Here is a 17,939-nt window from a genome sequence, read left to right as displayed (position 1 = left end):
GTTAAAATGTGGGCTCATCAAGTGAGAGGGATCCTGAGAGCTTTTTCTCGGTGGGTGACTCTGAAAAGGAAGCTTTTCCTTGACCATTTAAGGGCTACACTGAGGGGAGGGTCTTTATGGTGATGTGTCAGATGTTTCTTCTTGATTTTGGTTGACATTTGAAAGGATGAAAAATGTGAGTACTTTCTGACAAGAAGAATGGTTTTAGATTATGTACAGGACTGTCTCTTTCTTGGCACTGAATTCCGCTCTTTGGGATTAAATCCTGCATTAGTTTGCTGCATCAAAATGTGATGTAAAGTCTTCCACGGATTTTTGGTGGAAAGGGCCGAGGGGCAGTATTGACATGAGAAGCTGGAAGAGCCCTGCTGTTAGCACGGTGTCCTCGTAGCAGGGATCCAGCGGACCGATGATGCTTATGTTAATAGTGCATTTCCTTTAAGTGTGCTTTATAGCCCTCAAGGTTTCTCCAGCAAAATTGTCTCCTTTCATCCTCCCAGTAGCACCACAAGGCTGGCACGGCAGGTGTGATTATCTCTATTTATGGGTGGCGAAATCCAGCGGCAGAGCAGCAAGTGAATTTTGCCACGTCCCCCCTCTGCCTGGGCAGGAACCAACCTGAGAGCCAAGTGTGCTGAATTTCAGGCGACGGATTAACTGGGGAAATGACACGCTGACCCAATAGACTCGGGAGTCTTGGCCACCTGCACAGGTCAGATGAGAGCTTACTGAGCAGCTGCTCAGCACCCTGCCTGGCTGATCGGAGGTGCGCACACGCCTGTTTGTGGGGTTGGTGTGATGCTCCCAAACTGGATAAGGACAACCGAGAATCTGGAAAACCCTTCTTGATCAACAGCGTTGCCATCCCCCCATCATTGCATTTTCCAGGCACAGTTACAAACTAGAATAATGGAAGTTCTCTTCCTTGCCCAGTTGAGCAGTAGAATGGTCAAAACAGGGAATGGGAGAGCAAAACAGTAAGGAAAGAATTTATTTAATCTACAAATTGGTCAGTTCCTGAAACTGAGCGTTGAGTAATCGGAGAGTGATTCTCAGCACCTTCACGTGTTGACGTGGGAAGACACATGTGTCTGCACACATACCCGTATGTTAGTCCCCTTTAGTTCAGAGGCTGCGGCTTCCACCGTCATCAGGTTCTGTACATATGGTTTGGAAAGGCCAATTGTACTTTGTTTCCAGCAGTCTTTCTCACATAATCTACACAAGAAAAGTCTCCTCCGGTGTGGCTTGCTGACTGCTGCTTGTGAGCGTGCAGCCAGTCTCTGCCCCCACTGGGGGAGCGCACAGCGTTCTGAGCAGCTTTGGGTATTGTTGTTCAGTCTGATAGTTTGGTAAACAAAATATTCCCGTTGTAATAAGGTTTCTTTCTGTTCTTCATGAATATAAATGCTTCTGTATGATCAGTGCTCTGATCTACGTGTTCCTGTCCTCCACCCATTTTTTTTTATTGCACAATGAATATGACTCATGATTTCTATTCATAGGGGTTTATCCTAGGGAGATGTCAGAGGTGCAGTGAAGTACAAAGAGGCACACAAGAGCATTTTTATTATAATAAAAAACAGAATAGATGTCAAACAATAGGGACATAATTGAATAAACTACGGTATATCTCTTAAAAGGCATGTCTCAGAGAATGCTCACTGACATGGAAAATCATTTCTGATGTAGATTCTAAAACAGTGTGCAAACCCGTATATGTTATACGACTTCAGTTTTATTAAAACTAGGTTTTATACCCCACCGACCAACACACACATTCTCTCTCTCTCTCTCTGTCTCTAAAATACAAGAAAGTGTATTTTAATAGTCATATTTTGTGTATGTGTGTGGTTTGTAGGGTTGTGACATTTTAACTTTCTCCCGTATTTTCTGTAATAATGGTGAACGTGCAGAGTCAGGGTTTGGTGGCTTTTGTTGCCCTGTTTTCCACCTTCATAGTCAGCCGAACTGATGTGTGATCTCCAACCAGCTAGTTTGCTTTTCAAAAATATGCCCAGCGCTGTTTTACTGCTCCCTCCTTTTAGTGTTGGTAAATATCCCTTCTTGTAATTGTTCCACACTAACTTTACTCTGGTAACGACTCAGAAGTCCCACCATCACCCGGTTTCTCCTGACATGAACCCAGGGAAGAGGGGCCATTCTCGGAGCCTGATGGCTGCTGGAAAACACCCACAGCGGGGGGCGGGGGGGTCTCATGTCCACCAAGCAGATGTGCTGGCTCGCAAGTCCACAGAGGCCACGCTTGGCACCAGCTGGACTCAGAAGGGTGTAGACAGGAGCCGTTGGCTGGCAGATGGTCTCGGGTGCACCTCCCCCGCAGCGTTCCACACAGGCACCCACCCGACAGCTGTGTAGCAGTGTCTTCTCCCCGTCCCCCCACCGGTGACAGCTCAGTAAACGGGACCCCTGCGGGTGGGTGTGGAATCCCTGCCAGGTGCCCAGAGGGAAGTGCCCGGTGACTGGAATCATGCACTCGAGGAGGTCACGGTGATGGCTTCCTCCCAGAGTTTACGGTTCTCCTCGACCAGTTGCAACGCACCAGAAATAGCATCACCTACCATTAGAGCCCATATCCACCCTTACCAGGTGTCCAGGGCAATAGAAACAGAAAGTTACCTGAAGGTCAATTTCTATGCAGGGGGAACCGGCCATTAAGTTCTGAAGGCAGGAGGGTTTCCCAATCTGTTAGCCACAGTTGGTAATTCTGACCTTCTGTTATGTGGCCTGTTGATGAAACCATTCAGGGGACCAGAGGTGACATAGTACACCCAGATATTAAAGCCATGTGGACACACGAACCTGATGGGCACCAGCCTCCCGAAGACATACCGACCTCTCCGTCAGCAGTTTGCTTCTTCACCAGAGTCTGCCGAAGGATGTGTTGACCGGGTGGCAAGGTTTAGAGACAGAATTTCCATGTTCTGGTGACATGGCTTATCTGTGTGCAGTGTTCCAGTAATGTCAGTTAACTGTGCAGTGTTTCCAGTGGGATTAGAATGGCCTACAACAGAGACGATCCCAGTTGCTGTGCAAATACATCGCTTCCTTATGACCACTGCTGAACCAATGGGCGCTACCATGACCACCCAAGCTGTTCTGTTTCACACTATAAATTAAGCTTAATGTCATATATAATGGGATCGTTCATCCTCGTTTACTGTGGAAGTGTTAGTAAAATTGTGCCTGGTCAGGAAATGGGGTAACCCAAAAGAGGAAGTAGAAAGCCAGGGGAAAAGCAATTAGTAAGTAGTGACCACTACCGGGGTGTGTTCTCGAGATCAGGACGGTCGCTCTACCGTGTCAGTTAAAGAAACCTAGGCTGACATGATAACTGGGAGTTTTAGCTGAAATATAGAGAATCTGTTTTCCCCCTTGATAGTAGCATGTTGGGTTCACTATGAATGTTGAATTTTGCCTTCATGATAAATCGTTCTCCTTGCGAACACAAGTGTAGTAATAGCATCACTAATTAATTTGCTAAACGTCTTTTCCTGATCTCAGACGCTCATAAGACCTTTGGATTCAACAATGTTAATTAAGTATGGAGGAAACCTTAGGGACCGTCCAGTCAGCCTCGTATTTTGTAGTGAAGGACATGAGATTCAGTGAGGTTAAGTAACCTGCTCAGAGCTGGACAGCTAGTTGTCTCAACTAGAATTTAGGTTTCTACTTCAAGTCCAGCATTCTCTAATTTATAATTCCACCAGAGCTGTGCTGCTCTCTTTTAGTCAAGCACTGAGCTGTTCAATATGTTTTCCTTTGGGCCTTGTTTGTCCAGAACTAAAAGCTAAGTTGTGCCCAATTATGGTACTTATCCCATTCCTGGTTCCTGAGATAATGAGCTCCCCCTTTAGCTCCATGTGTCTTTGAGCTGAGCTTTATCGTAAGCACCCTGTGAAAATGTGGGTATTCTTCCTGGTCTAGCTCAGGTGTCACTCCCGCATGAAGTCTTGCCTAATCTCTCCAGGCAGAACAAACCTTTATAATGATGATAGTAACCACAACAAGAATAAGTGTTAGTGGGGCTTCCCTTGTGGCGCAGTGGTTGAGAGTCCGCCTGCCGATGCAGGGGACGCGGGTTCGCGTCCCGGTCCGGAAAGATCCCACATGCCGCGGAGCGGCTGGGCCCGTGAGCCATGGCCGCTGAGCCTGCGCGTCCGGAGCCTGTGCTCCGCAACGGGAGAGGCCACAACAGTGAGAGGCCCGCGTACCGCAAAAAAAAAAAAAAAAAAAAAAGAATAGGTGTTACTGAGCCCTTACTTTGTGCTGGGCACTGTTCTCAGTGCTTTGAAGTTGTCGGTTCACTCAGCCTCATAGCCACCCTAAGACTGAGTTCTGCATTGATCTGTATTGACAGACAAAGAAACTGAGGCAACTAGGAGTCCAGCACTGGCTCAGGTCCTGCAGCAGGTCCACTGTGCTCCCAGAGCACATGGTGCAGATGCCTTTGCAGGGCCTGGAGTGGGCTGAGGTATGTAGGACCCAGACTCCCATTTGTAGATGTGAACATCTTCAAAGCAAAGCGCACTGTTCCTTAGAGCTTGTTTCCTTTTGTTTTCCTTCCATTAAAAATAAAGCCAAGGGACTTCCCTGTGGCGCAGTGGTTGAGAATCTGCCTGCTAATGCAGGGGACACAGGTTCAAGCCCTGGTCTGGGAGGATCCCACATGCCACAGAGCAACTAGGCCCATGAGCCACAACTACTGAGCCTGCGCGTCTGGAGCCTGTGCTCCGCAACAAGAGAGGCCGCAATAGTGAGAGGCCTGCGCACCACGATGAAGAGTGGCCCCTGCTTGCCACAACTAGAGAAAGCCCTCGCACAGAAACGAAGACCCAACACAGCAAAAATAAATAAATAAATTACTAAACTCCTACCCCCAACATCTTCTTTAAAAAATAAAATAAAATAAAGTCAAGATGAAAAGGGATTTAATATCTATCATAGCAAATTTTACTTCTTCAGAATATTGTCTATGGTCCGATTTGATTCAAAAATTTATTGTAGGCTTAGGACGCATAAAAGAAGTTGAAATTTCATAATACATCTTACCCTTAGGCAAACTCATAAGAACAGCTACTGAAATTAAATGAGGATGTGTACTTGTGTCTAGAAGTTTTCCAGCTCATTTCTGGTTGAAGTGAATCTTTGAAGAGGCAAGAGGCCTGAGCGGGAAGCTAATACTTGATAGAGCTTTCAGCTCCAGGCTTCCATGACAACGATCTATGGGAACTGCCCTTTCTGCATCTTCAGTTTAAAATGTCAATATTTACGCTGTTTCCTACACTTGCAAAATACCCTTTCTCACTGGTCTCTTAAATGACACTGACAGTATTTTTTTTAGAATTTCTTTTAAAAAAAATCTGATTGAGTCCTGTTCTTGGTCCACAAAGCTCAGTTTCCACACACACTGGATATTTGCATCATGTGCTTAGGTCCTTGTGGGGGTAGCAGGCAAAGAATTTAGATAGAGAAAACACAGGGCAGAACTGAGCAGGGCCTGGAGAACGGGCTAATTTATACTTAAGAGCTTCGGGAGACATTAGATTTGTCCTGGGCCACTGCTTCATAGATTTGGTTGCACACTGGAATCGCCCAGCGTGTTTCTTTAAAATACTGGTGCCAGGGGACATCCCTGGTGGCTCAGTGGTTAAGACTCCAAGCTCCCAGGCTTCCCTGGTGGCACAGTGGTCGAGAGTCCGCCTGCCGATGCAGGGGACATGGGTTCGTGCCCCGGTCTGAGAAGATCCCACATGCCGCGGAGCGGCTGGGCCCGTGAGCCATGGCTGCTGAGCCTGCGCGTCCGGAGCCTGTGCTCCACAACGGGAGAGGCCACAACAGTGAGAGGCCTGCGTACCGCAAAAAAAAAAAAAAAAGACTCTGAGCTCCCAATGCAGGGGGCCCGGGTTCGATCCCTGGTCAGGGAACTAGATCCCCCATGCATGCCGCAACTAAGGAGCCCGCAAGCCACAACTAAGGAGCCTGCCTGCCGCAACTAAGACCCAGCGCAACCAAATAAATAAATATTTTAAAAAATAAAAAAAATAAAATACTCATGTCAGGGTCCCACCCCTAGATCCTAACCACTGGGCTGGGCTCTTGGACCTGGCTGTAGGATATGTCAGACCTCCTCAGATCATTCTAATACACATCAGAATTCGAGAGCCACTGACCTAACCCACCCTCCCCCCGGCCCCAGGGTATTTGGGGCTGACCTAAGGTCAGAACTGTAGCATCTTCCAGGGCACCCCAGGCTGCACATGGGCCACCCAGTTGCTCCAGGGAACGGCTGGGGAACCACTTCGTCTCCTCCTGCAACTTCACTCCCCACACCCAGGGCATCCCCCCACTGTCCCTGGCTGGTCCACCTCTGTCTGTCTCCACCATCCCTCCCCGCAGCTGACGGGCTGACTCCTGCCCTGCCTTCTCATCTGCATGGGCCTGGCCTCGCCCACAGAAGACTTGCCTCTAGCCACGTTGCTCCCCTTCTCGAGCTTCTGCCAAGGGCTTCCTGCTGCCTCTGGGGTCCTGTAGCCCACGGATGGACCCTTGGGGGCTGGCACCCACCTCTCCCCCACCCCCTGGGCTTCCACTCCAGCTGCCCCTCCCCCTCACGCCTGGAGCTCTCATCCAGCTCCCCAGGCCCACGCCTGCCTCTGGTTCTCTCTCACACTGTTACCTCCATGTAGCCTAATTTCTCAGCCCCTGTTTCTTCATCCTGCTCGCCGTTCAGATCTCAGCCTAAAGCCCAGTTTCTCAGAATCCTGACACCTGCCACAGCACGGGTGAACCTTGAGGACGTTATGCTCAGTGAAATAAGCCAGACACAGGACAAATGCTGTGTGGTTCCCGTCACACGAGGTCCCTGGGGTCGTCAGATTCCTGGACACAGAAAGCAAAAGGGTGGGGGCCGGGAGTGGGGGAGGGGGATGAGGAATCATTGTTTAATGGGGACAGAGTTTGAAGTTTGCAGGATGAAAAGAGTCCAGGAGATGATGATGGTGATGGTTGCACATCAGTGTGCATGCCCTTAACGCCACTGAACTGTACACTTAAACGTGGTCAAGGTGGCAAATTTTGTGTCATGTATGTTTTACCACAATAAGAAAACTTCTTTCCAGTCACTTTCTCAGGGACTCTTTGCCTGCCTTTGGCCTAAGTTAGTAGTACTGTTACATGTTCCCAAAGCTCCTCAGAACATTTTCCTGTTAAAGTTTGTCTTCTTTACCGGATTGTGAGTAAAGGCACATGATACATCCCACCTCATTCATCCCTGTGCTCTCCCATGATTGGCACAAAGTTGGTGCCCACTAAGTAACTTTTCATAAATGTTGAGTGAATGAATCACAGATTTCAAGCTTCCCAGCCCACCAGTCACAATTCCTAGGAAAAATACAGTTGCTAAGATAGTCAAAGCCATTTGATGTTAACATACCCAAGAGTATCAGACAGATTGTCTGGTCATGGTAAATGATAACATTGGGTGCACTCTGTGGAGTTTGAGTCTCCAGTTGACCTTAAATGTAGATGATTTTGGAGGTGGGCGAGTTCCAAAGGGTCCCGAGACTACGTCTGTTCTGTCAGATAAATGCAAAGGAAAATGCGGACCACATTGCTGGTTTGGGATTTTTAAAGAATACCCTATTTGTAAGCACTTCCTTGATTAACGCTATGTTTTTTCTCTTTCCAAATTAGATATTTATCTTTGAAAACAATATCTACTACTGTGCACACGTCGGGAAGCAGGCCATCCGTGTGGTCTCAACTGGGAAGGAAGGCGTGATTTACAACGGCCTTAGCGACTGGCTGTACGAAGGTACGCGGGATGTGGGAGGCTTGGTGCCTGTGGTCACTGCTGCTGCTGCGTCACTGGGATTGGCCGTGGTGGTGTTTCCTCTGACTCTGTCAATTAAACTCCGTTTCTTGAGGTTCTGCGAAATTACAAAGAGACTGTGCAGCCTCGGGGAGCAGCAGGCCACCATCGGGGGCCTGCAGTGTCAAGCACTCACCTGGTGGCCAGGTGGGCAGGGCATCCTACAACCCTGTGCTGTGCTGGTGGGTGACTCCCGGAACAGTCAGGATCCCAAACGTGCAGGTTTCCTGCTCCCTTTCTGAGAGGTTGAGTGCCTGGTTCTGCCTGGGGAAGGGAGAGCTGGAAAAGACATCAGAGGGTAAAGCTTCCAAAAGAAACGCGTCAGGGTGGCCTGCCGGCCTGTGAGCATCCGCCTCATCGGACGTTTTCTGCTACTGGTTTTCCTCTGGCACCAGAGGACTCCAGCGGTATGCATTATTAAATGACTAAAAATCTGAGCCATAAGCTCTCTTCTTAAGCATTTATAACCCGTCTCCACATTAATGACAACTTCGTCGTAACAATAACAGCCCTGTATTGATTGCCGTTAGTTGCCAGGCGCTATGCTAAGCACTTTAGTGCTTTTTATTACCTCATTTACCCGCCACGTTAGTCCAGGCTGCTCTAAGGAACACCACAGACTGGGCGGCTTAAGCAACTTTTATTTCTCGTAGTTCTGGAGGCTGGGAAGTCCAAGATCAGGGCTCCAGCAGAGCTGGTGTCTGGTGAGGGCTCTCTTCCTGGCTTGCAGACGGTCACCTTCTCCCTGTGTCCTCACATGCCAGAGGGAGAGAAAGTCATGGGGAGGAAGCTCTGGTCTCTTCATCCTCCTAGAAGGGCACTAACCCCACCGTGGAGGCTCCACCCTCGTAACGTCATCACCTCCCAAAGGCTCTACCTCCAGACACCATCACATTGGGGATTTTGGCTTCCACCTGAATTTTGTGGGGCCACAGACATCCAGTCCATAACGCCCTCATGAGAGCATTCTGAGATGAGTGCTGTTATGGACATTTCACAGAGGAGGCTCAGTGAGGGTAAGTCATCTGCCCAAGGTTACACGAGGTTAGGGAAGATGTATCATGGAGTATCACTGTTCAAGTGCAGGACTGTCCCCTTTCTGGAAATGCAGATGTCAGCAGGATGCCGACGCAGCCCAGCACTGGGCTGATAAACAGCTGGTGTTCTTGTCAGCCTGCTGGTCTGAGACCACATGATCACAGGAAGAATTCACTGTGCTGGGCTGGGGCAAGGGTGGGGGGCGGTCAGGGGACCCCCAACGGGGTCTGGGCATGATCAAGCCCATAAAATACCATGTTTCCTCAGTGCTGTGCATTCCTCAAGCTGGGTTCTGCATTGCAGGGGTTTATGTATCCTAAAGGCCAGAGCGGATAGACCTGTATGCTTAGTCCCACTTCCCATCGTGATTTCACTGAAGTCACTGAAGCACAAGGTTGACTTGATTTCCATTTTTTTAAAGTGAGATGTAAGTCGTAGACAGTAAAATGCACAATTATAAAGACACAGTTTCATGGGTTTGACACAGTATACACTGGGCAGCCCCATCAAGATATAGAACATTCCAGGACCTCCCTGGCGGTCCAGTGGTTAGGACTCTGCAGTCGCATTGCCAGGACCCCGGTTCAGTCCTTGGTTGGGGAACTAAGACCCCGCAAAGCCATGTGGCGTGGCCAAAAAAAAAAAAAAAAGATATAGAGCATTCCATCATCTCAGAAAGCACCGCCCGAGCCCCTTTCCAGTCACGTCTCCCCTCACCCCAAGCTTCCCTTCCAGAGGCTCCTACCATCCTGATTTCTGTGCAGCTGGCTTCCTAGGAGAATGCTGGAACGTGGGCACCCATCTAGGCCGGCCCTCTCGCTGCGTCTCCCTGGAGTCCCATGTTTACTCCAGCATGGCTGCTGCTGCTCGGAGCACCCAGGATTCCGGTACTGAGCTGCCTTCTGGGGCCAGGAGAATCGACCTTGAGGTTTCATCGGGCTCATACAAGGGAGTCACTGGAACAAAATGGACACTGTCCATTTTGTGCTTCCACTGCCCTGTGCACAAACAGCCTTATGAGCAGCAGGCCCCAAGTTCCAGGGCGATCAGGGCAATGACAACCCAATGACCCCTAAGAGAGAGAGGCCCCTGGAGCCCTGGCTGGAAGGACCTAGACCTGCCCTAGGAATAATCTCCTTCAAAAATCCATCACCAGGAGATGGAGAATGTCTTTTTTAGTATCTTCCTAATAAAATAAAAAGCTCATTGCCTTGCAATTCAAAGTAAGCTTTTGCTTCGGCAAATCCGTTGAAAAGAAATATTTCCTCAAGGCATTTACCCAGAATTGTGTTCGTGTGATAACAGGGCCCCACGTGTTCTAAACCAGTCCCAGGTGATGTGGCAGCTTCATCTCCTTAGTGCTGCCCCCTGGAAGGTTATATTTGCTGATGCTTCGGTCTCTGAAGTTGGGAGCGTGAGAGCTCTGGGGAATCTCGGTTCCTTTTTTAATAATTGGAAGGTAAACTCTGAAGATTGCCTTTTTCTAATCTGTGACTTAACTGCTTCACTTCCACATGCTCCTTAAAAAAAAAAAAAAAAAAAAAAAAGGGAGAAAAAAGATTAGGGGGAAAAATACCCTGACAGCATTTGCAGGGGGCCTGACTCGCTTGGAGATGTTAGTTCTGAGAAGAAACGAAGTTATATAAGTTCTAAACCACCCTGCAGCCCGTAGGCTTGTTGGCAGTCAGATGCCATATTGATTTGTTGTGTTCCCCAAAAAGGAACTTTGAACATATTGAACATTTCAGAATATCAAGGACTGAGGGAGAGAAGAAGGAGACCTGGGGACTGCCAGGAATCTCCATCCCTGGACCAAAGGTTTACATGCACTCGGAAGGAAACTTCCCCAACTCACTGACGCAAGCCCCACACACGGAAATGCACCCGCGGCCCTGCCTGCAACCTCAGACCGCGTGTCTCACTGACTTTCCCGTTGCCCTGCCTCGTGGTGGCCACACACTGATCTTGAGAAGCAAAGTGCATGTCTCTATTTTACTCTTCTGGGCAGATGTCATGGAGTTACATAGAACTTTGATTTTAATATGGGATTAAAGACAAAAGTGTCCTACAGACTGTTTTAAGGTTTACGAAAGTTGGTTATCCAGAAACTAAAGATGTCACTAGTTTTTTGAGAAGTCAGAAAGGAAGTTTCTGTTAAGAATTTGCACTTTCATGCAAGTGTTAGCAATTTTGCAAAGCTCCTAATATGTAGGCTTATGGGCAAAGAGCTGGATTGTCCAAATTTTTATGAAAGGTTCCTGGTTACCAGTGGTACAGAGATGGTTGTATTTCCCAGTTGCTGCTACTTGTTTATATTACTGGGTTGGCCAAAAAGTGCCTTCGGTTTTTAAGTAAAAGTAAAGACACATTTCTCATTTCCACCAAGAACTTTATTGAACAATGTATTCATCCTTTTGTTCCACTACCTTCTGCCATTTTTCAGGCAACTTCATAATTCCATCTTCCCAAAACTTTTTATCTTTTTGAGCAAAGAACTGTTCCAGGTGTCTTCCAGGGAATTGAAATTTTTTCCATTAAGAGAATTTTGTAAAGACCGAAATAAATGGAAATCCAAAGGTGCAATGTTTGGTGAATATGGCGGATAAATCAGAACTTCTCAGCTAAGCTGTAACAGTTTTTGCCTGGTCATCAAAGAAACATACAGTCTTGCGTTATCCTGATGGAAGATGATGCATTTTCTGTTGACTAATTCTGGACACTTTTTGTCGAGTGCTGCTTTTAGTTGGCCTAATTGGGAGCTGTACTTGTTGGAATTAATCTTTTCATTTTCCAGAATGAGCTCATAATAGAGGACTCCCTTCCAATCCCACCATATACACAATATCACCTTCTTTGGATGAAGACCGGCCTTTGGTGTGGTTGATGGTGGTTCATTTTGCTTGCCCCACGATCTCTTCCGTTCCACATTATCGTACAGTATCCACTTTTCATCACCCATCACAATTTGTTTTAAAAACGGAACATTTTCATTCCATTTAAGTAGAGAATTGCATGCGGAAATACAGTCAAGAAAGTTTTTTTTTTTTTTTGCTTAACTTGCGTGAAAGCCGAACATCAAAGCGATGAACATCACCAAGCTGGTGCAGGTGACTTTCAGCGCTGGATTTGGATATTTCGAGTATGTCGGCTGTCTCCCGTGTGGTATAATGTTGATTTTTCTCAGTGTCTCGATTTGATCACTGTCAACTTCAGCTGGGCTACCCGACCCTGGAGCATCGTCCAGTGAGAAATCTCCAGCACGAAACTTCACAAACCACTTTTGACACGTTCCATCAGTCACAGCACCTTTTCTGTACGCTGCACAAATCTTTTTTGGTGTTTCAGTTGCGTTTTCACCTTTCTTGAAATAATAAAGCATAGTATACGGAAAATGTTGCTTTTTTTCTTCCATCTTCAATATTAAAATGGCTACACAAAAATTCACCAATTTTGATAAGTCTTTTTTAAATACACGCTGATATGAAGCTGTCACAATCTACCAATAGTGTTTCGAATGAAGTTAAAGATAACTAAGCGCTACCAGAGTCATCTTATGGAAAAAACCAAACGAACCTTTTGGCCAACTCTGTATTTTCATTTTCATCATTGCCATCATACACACGAGGTATAGTGGTACACAGCACAGAATTTTGGGCCAATAATTTTTCAGTAATGAAACTTTAAGTCATTACATGTTTCCACTAAAGTAGGAGACCTCCACACCTCTATTGCCAAAGCAGTCATATGCATAACCCTAAATAAATAGCAGTATATTCAGTGATAGGTCATTATCGTGAAATGGCTCATACCCCAGTGGAAAGCCAGTATTCAGTGATAGGTCGTTATTGTGAAATGGCTCATACCCCAGTGGAAAGCTGGAGTGTGTCAGGCTCGTTTGAGAACCACTCTGTCCCCACGTGTGTACCAGTCCTTGTCACCTCAACTCCTCTGAGACCCGATGGAGGTAGGTGGGGGCAGTGAACTTGAGAAGGTGTTCACAGAGCACAGCCTGGCACCATCAGGCTGGGATGTCAGGGAGAGCCGAGAAATGCCTAGAGGGCATTTATTTAACATCTGGTTTGGTGTGGATGAAACCCCGGGATGAATTTTACCCCGAACTAGTCCAGAGCTTGGTGGTACTCGGAGACGTGATTGGATGCAGGGAGGCTGCTCGCCGGGCAGCCTCGCCACGTGAGAGTCAGCGGGAGTGATGCTGAATAAGGCCCCCTGCTGGCTGCTCGGCGCCAGCTCCTCTGCTTGGCTTCAGGACCTAGGCAGTCAGGCGGTGCCTGGTTGACAGTGACCAGAGGGAGAAGCAGGAGAGGACTGGATGCTTCTGTTGTGCCCTTGCCCGGGCCCTCAGCTCTCCCTCCCTAGCACACCTCCTCCCCTTTCCCGGAGTCCCAGTGCTCCCGATGGCCAACTGCCCCGTGGGCCATGGTCCCCATGGTACTCTGTCCTCTGCCCACCTGCCCGGGAGCTCCCAGGCCCTCCCTCCAGCCCCGTGCTGACTGCCCGGGTTCACTTGGGGCTGGGGTGCAGCTGGGCCCCCTTCCCAGGGCTGATGCGGGTGGAGGCACTCGCAGTGCATCCTGCTCCCAAGCTTAGAGTGCTCTAGAAAGCCTGTTTTCGCTGGGGCAATGGAAGTCGCGGGAGCTTTGCTAAGCTGGAGTCGTTCAGAGCTGCCCATTTGACACGCGAGCCTGGTCACGTGGTCCTTACCCTTCATGTTCAGACTCTTGTCCAGAGGCTGCAAAGCCTGGGTGAGGCTGAGGCCTGTTTGCTTTTCTTAACACTGTCCCTTCAAGTATCTTTCAGAGTCAGCACTAATGACCTTACAGTTTTCTCTCCACAGAGGTGCTCTGAGAGACCTCAACGAGAGGCCAGGGGGGCCCCGGTGGATGAACTAAAATTCTTTCCTGACTCTTGTTTTGGGTGTGACTCCACGCCTTATAATTTGGATTTTTCAAGGAGGCAGGGAGTTGACTGGGGGAATGGCTGTCATGGGAAGAAATGTTACTACGACTGAAGCCCTTATGGAGATTCGTGGGGTGATTTTGAATATGTGTGCTTTCCACGGGAACTATTCCCCCGTAAGGAAAAGAGTTCTTCCCCGATCATCCAGAGCCCCGCAGTCTCTCTAAATTCCCTGCAGTGAAATTGCTAAGTAACGTTTCCCGCGGAACGTGCCTGTTGGGTTTAACGTAAACTAGTGGTTTATTCAGTGCTTGGTGAGCCGTGTGTGCTGACTTGTACGCTTAGGCTCACTGTGTCCGCTGCCCACTTTGTACAGGTCGTCAGTGGACTGAGCCAGTGGGATCCACTGTGGCCACAGGCCTCTAGTGAACAGCCCTCGCCTGGGACTAGTATGTGTAGGTAGAGGACATACTGCACACCAGATTTTTGTCAGTAAGAAAGTGTTTCTAATGCCTCTTGCACTATTTTTAAAACTCCCTGAAATACGTTCCGATCATGATATTTTGCGAAGCTTATAGAGCCACACGCTGGAGTGTACATTCTTGATTGAGTTCTTCAAATGCTAATGTCCTGAAGTACCTGGTTAGGGCACTTCAGCTGCTAGCAAACTGCATCCTGGTGGTAGATGAAGGGAGTTGACACGCCCATCGTGCATCATTCCCGCCTGACTGATGGCTTTAAAGAAAGTTACATGGCCAGGGTTCAGTAGACTTAGAATCATGGTCAGTTCTGTATGCTGTTATTCAAAGCACAGATCTGTAGTTCTTTGGACTTAGTGGTGGTTACTTCTCTGATTTACATGATGGGAAATCTAGGTCAGACCAGGAAATCTCTATCAGGAAATGGCCAGAAGCTTGTGATTGGCTTTACAGAGCCCTCTTGTGTAAGGGTGGCAGAGCTGTGGTAAAGGCAGGGTCTTTGCAGCAACCATGCCTGCCTTTGAATCACAGCTTCACCACGTAGAAGCTACGTGAACCTGGGTGAGGTTGAACTCTTTGTGTCTGTCTTCTTATCTGCAAAACAAGAGTAAAGGTCATCAATGTTCCCTAAGGTCATCGTGGAAGTTAAACGAGCTGATACGTGTACAGTTCTTAGAACAGTGCCTCGGACTAGGAAACTGCAGCTATTGCTGTTAAAACTACTGTTACTTTATCTGTAACTCCAAAAATTAGTCACGTAGCACGTACGCACCTCATTTTCTCACCTGGCATCACCAGCAGTCAGGAGCACTAATGTGTAGTCCATTCTCCTCCAGTATTGGTTTCAAAGACTATTAAAATCTATTCACTCATGAGTTATTGTCTATAATGTGTTATATAAGAAGTACATGGCTTCCTACTCAACCTGGAGAGGATGTCCGTGCAGATATGAACATCTCCCTGGAACCTTCTGTCTGCATTTAGAGTCACCGAGCTGGAGTCACATCCCTCACTTGTCACCGACGCCAGACAGCTGGTTAACCTATGAGCACCAGAGATCTTCTACCTCAGTAAAAAGTATGCTTCAGGATGGCCTGTAGAAATTAAATACTTAAAAATCATATTCCAGTTCATCTATGGCTTCTAAAGAAGGATATGAATGTCAGAGAGATGAAAATCCTGAATGTAACCAGCCTCTGGAAAAGCCTCCAGACCCGGGAGGTGCTGCCGTGGAGCAGTGGCTCCAGACGGCAGGGCCTTCTGCACGGTAACTCAGCGCCTTCAGTATTTAATGTAAGTGAAAGGAGCAAGTTTCCTGCACAGCCCTTGCCTCCAGCTCCGTGAAGTAGTAATGACCTTGACTTGCGTAGCAGGTGGCTTTTACCTTGTAGAGAGACACAGCAAAGGCTCATGCTGTTCAGTGGGGACCCACTCAGCTCCGACATCGAGGTGGACGAGATGCTTCAGTCTGTGTTCATCCCTTCTGTGCTCGCTCTGACCCCAAGAGAGACGTCCTCGGGTTTCTAGATGTCTGTGCATATCAGCATGAGAACAGTGGTCTAAGGCAGGGAGTGAGGTTGTCAGGTGCGTGGGGAGAAGGTGATGGCCAGCCTACATCTAAATGGCCACCAAGGGTCTCCTCGCCCCCTGGACCGGTCCAACCATATCTGGGCCCTCCACTTCCTCCTACGTCCCTCAAGTTCCATCACAACCTCCCCCGCCAGCACATCTCCCAACCGTGACGGTCCCTACACATGGCAATGCTTACCTGTCCTCACGGTGCTGCCTCGGTCCAAAATTCAGATGCAGGATTCTAGAAACCCTCCCAGGGGAATCAGCTGGCCTCCCTTTTTTTACTGTCCTCAGAACTTGCACTTCCACAAACTTCCTTCAGCAAAAATAACAACCTGATTATTGAAAAGGAGGAACTGTAATCTCATTGTAATTACGAGCTTCACTTTTTATCCCCAAAGGTAAAGGAATCAGGAGAGGCTTTAGCAATGGCGGCAGTCCCCTTACTAGGGGCCGAGGGGAGTGAGATTGAAGCTGACAGCTCCAGACCACCTCCTAAAGTGCCAGCCGTGGCTCACCTACTGCAGGAAAGTTTAACTTTGACTGTTTCTTCCATGGCACGCCTGACACGATTAAACGGGAATGAATCCATCGACTCCTCTGCAGGAAGAAGGCGCTGCTCTTATCCTGCCACAGCTGCGGAAACTTGGCCTCAGCAACGTTAAGTGACTTCTCAGTGGTCACACAGTCAGTGAGTGGTTACAATTTGGCCTCCTAACCACATGCCCATTGTGTGTATAAAAATCTGCATTAACTTCTTGCAGGTTAAAAATAGGCTTGATCGATGCCCAAGTGATGAGTGGACCACCCGTCCCCTTGGCACGGTCTGCTCGCTCCACAGCCTTCAACACCCCCAGCTCCGTGCAAGGCGCTTCTCAGAGTGCAGATGTGAGAGCCCAGGGGGCCTGCGTGTGAGTCCCTGAGCTGCCACTCAGCCACCCGGTGACCTTGAGTGAGTCACGTATCTTGCCTGGCCCTCCCATCCCTCGCATGAAAAGTAAGAGCTCAGATACCTTCCCCAAAGAATTAGTGTGAGGTTGGATGAGAGCATATCCGTGGGAGCACAGGTAGAACCACATGAACTTGCCAATACGTGTGATCACGTATTAGCACATGGCTGTGAAGTGTTCCACAAGGATAAACCTCCCGCCTGCCTGCCCTGCCGCCAGGGCTACTGTCGGACGTGGCAAAGTCTCAGATGTCCGTGTGCCTGGCATGGAACGAGTGTCTACCACGAAGGGGCAGAGGTGTTTTTAACGGGAAGGTGGACCCGGACACCTCAAAGCACAGCCTCTCCAGTGGGTTAAGGGCCGTGGTTGTGGCCTTGGATTTCTCCCAGCAGAAGCTTGCAGAGACTCATGGCTCGTCATCTTCCTCGTCATGGCTCCTTGATTTCCCTGCATATTCCCAGCACCCTTCTGATCACCATGGTGACCATACGGTTTGGACTTTAATTACTATTATATCTTATTGCCTGCCGGGAGCGTTCAGGCTGAGAGTTGCCATTTAAACCATGTAATCAACGGGCTGTCCAGTTGTGGGGATGAGGTGTTAGGCTGGTCGATCTCCTGGTGTTACCCCAAAGGTTCTCCACTGAAAAGGTGATGTGGCCCAAGCTGGGGCCCGACTGCTGCGCCACCTGAGGAAAGAACGGTATTCTGACCCGGACACTCGGGCCAGCGGTGAGGGCCCTGACTGTGAAAACAGCTTTGGGAGATCAAATACTCGAACTCCGATCTGGAATTTCTCCTCAAGTTCAATGCTAAGGGCCTGTGACCTATGCTTTGCAACCCAGCGTCCTCCCTGGACTAAAATAAGCCCGGTCAGAGAAGGGGGAAGAGGATAGCCTAGGTCAGGCTGGGAATCACAAAAGCAGACCAACAAAGCAAACCAGACACCACCTCCCTGATTCAGAATGAGGGGAGTCACTCACGCCCCTCGCCGCACCCCTCGTCAGGGTGGAGGCGGGGCTGGGGCACGCTCCCCGTGGTCCCTCAGGGGCCCAGGCTGCTGGGGCCGCCCTCCTCTCGGGCGGGCAG

At 48.7% G+C, this 17,939-nt stretch overlaps 1 protein-coding gene across 5 annotated transcripts in view; it reads left to right on the top strand.

Annotated features, from left to right (window-relative positions):
- Positions 1-17,939, top strand: part of DPP6 (dipeptidyl peptidase like 6) — a 1,028,806-nt gene that overhangs the window by 857,596 nt on the left and 153,271 nt on the right. For all 5 annotated transcript variants that reach the window (XM_033408228.2, XM_033408227.2, XM_033408230.2 and 2 more), the window contains exon 8: positions 7,717-7,837. In XM_033408228.2, coding sequence (XP_033264119.1) covers positions 7,717-7,837 — 121 coding nt within the window. The remainder of the gene's footprint in view (positions 1-7,716; positions 7,838-17,939) is intronic.

Source organism: Orcinus orca, chromosome 9 (genome assembly GCF_937001465.1).
Source record: "Orcinus orca chromosome 9, mOrcOrc1.1, whole genome shotgun sequence".
NCBI classification, from domain to species: domain Eukaryota; kingdom Metazoa; phylum Chordata; class Mammalia; order Artiodactyla; family Delphinidae; genus Orcinus; species Orcinus orca.
The sequence above is the reverse complement of the archived record's forward strand: the minus strand, read 5'-3'. Positions and strand labels throughout refer to the sequence as shown.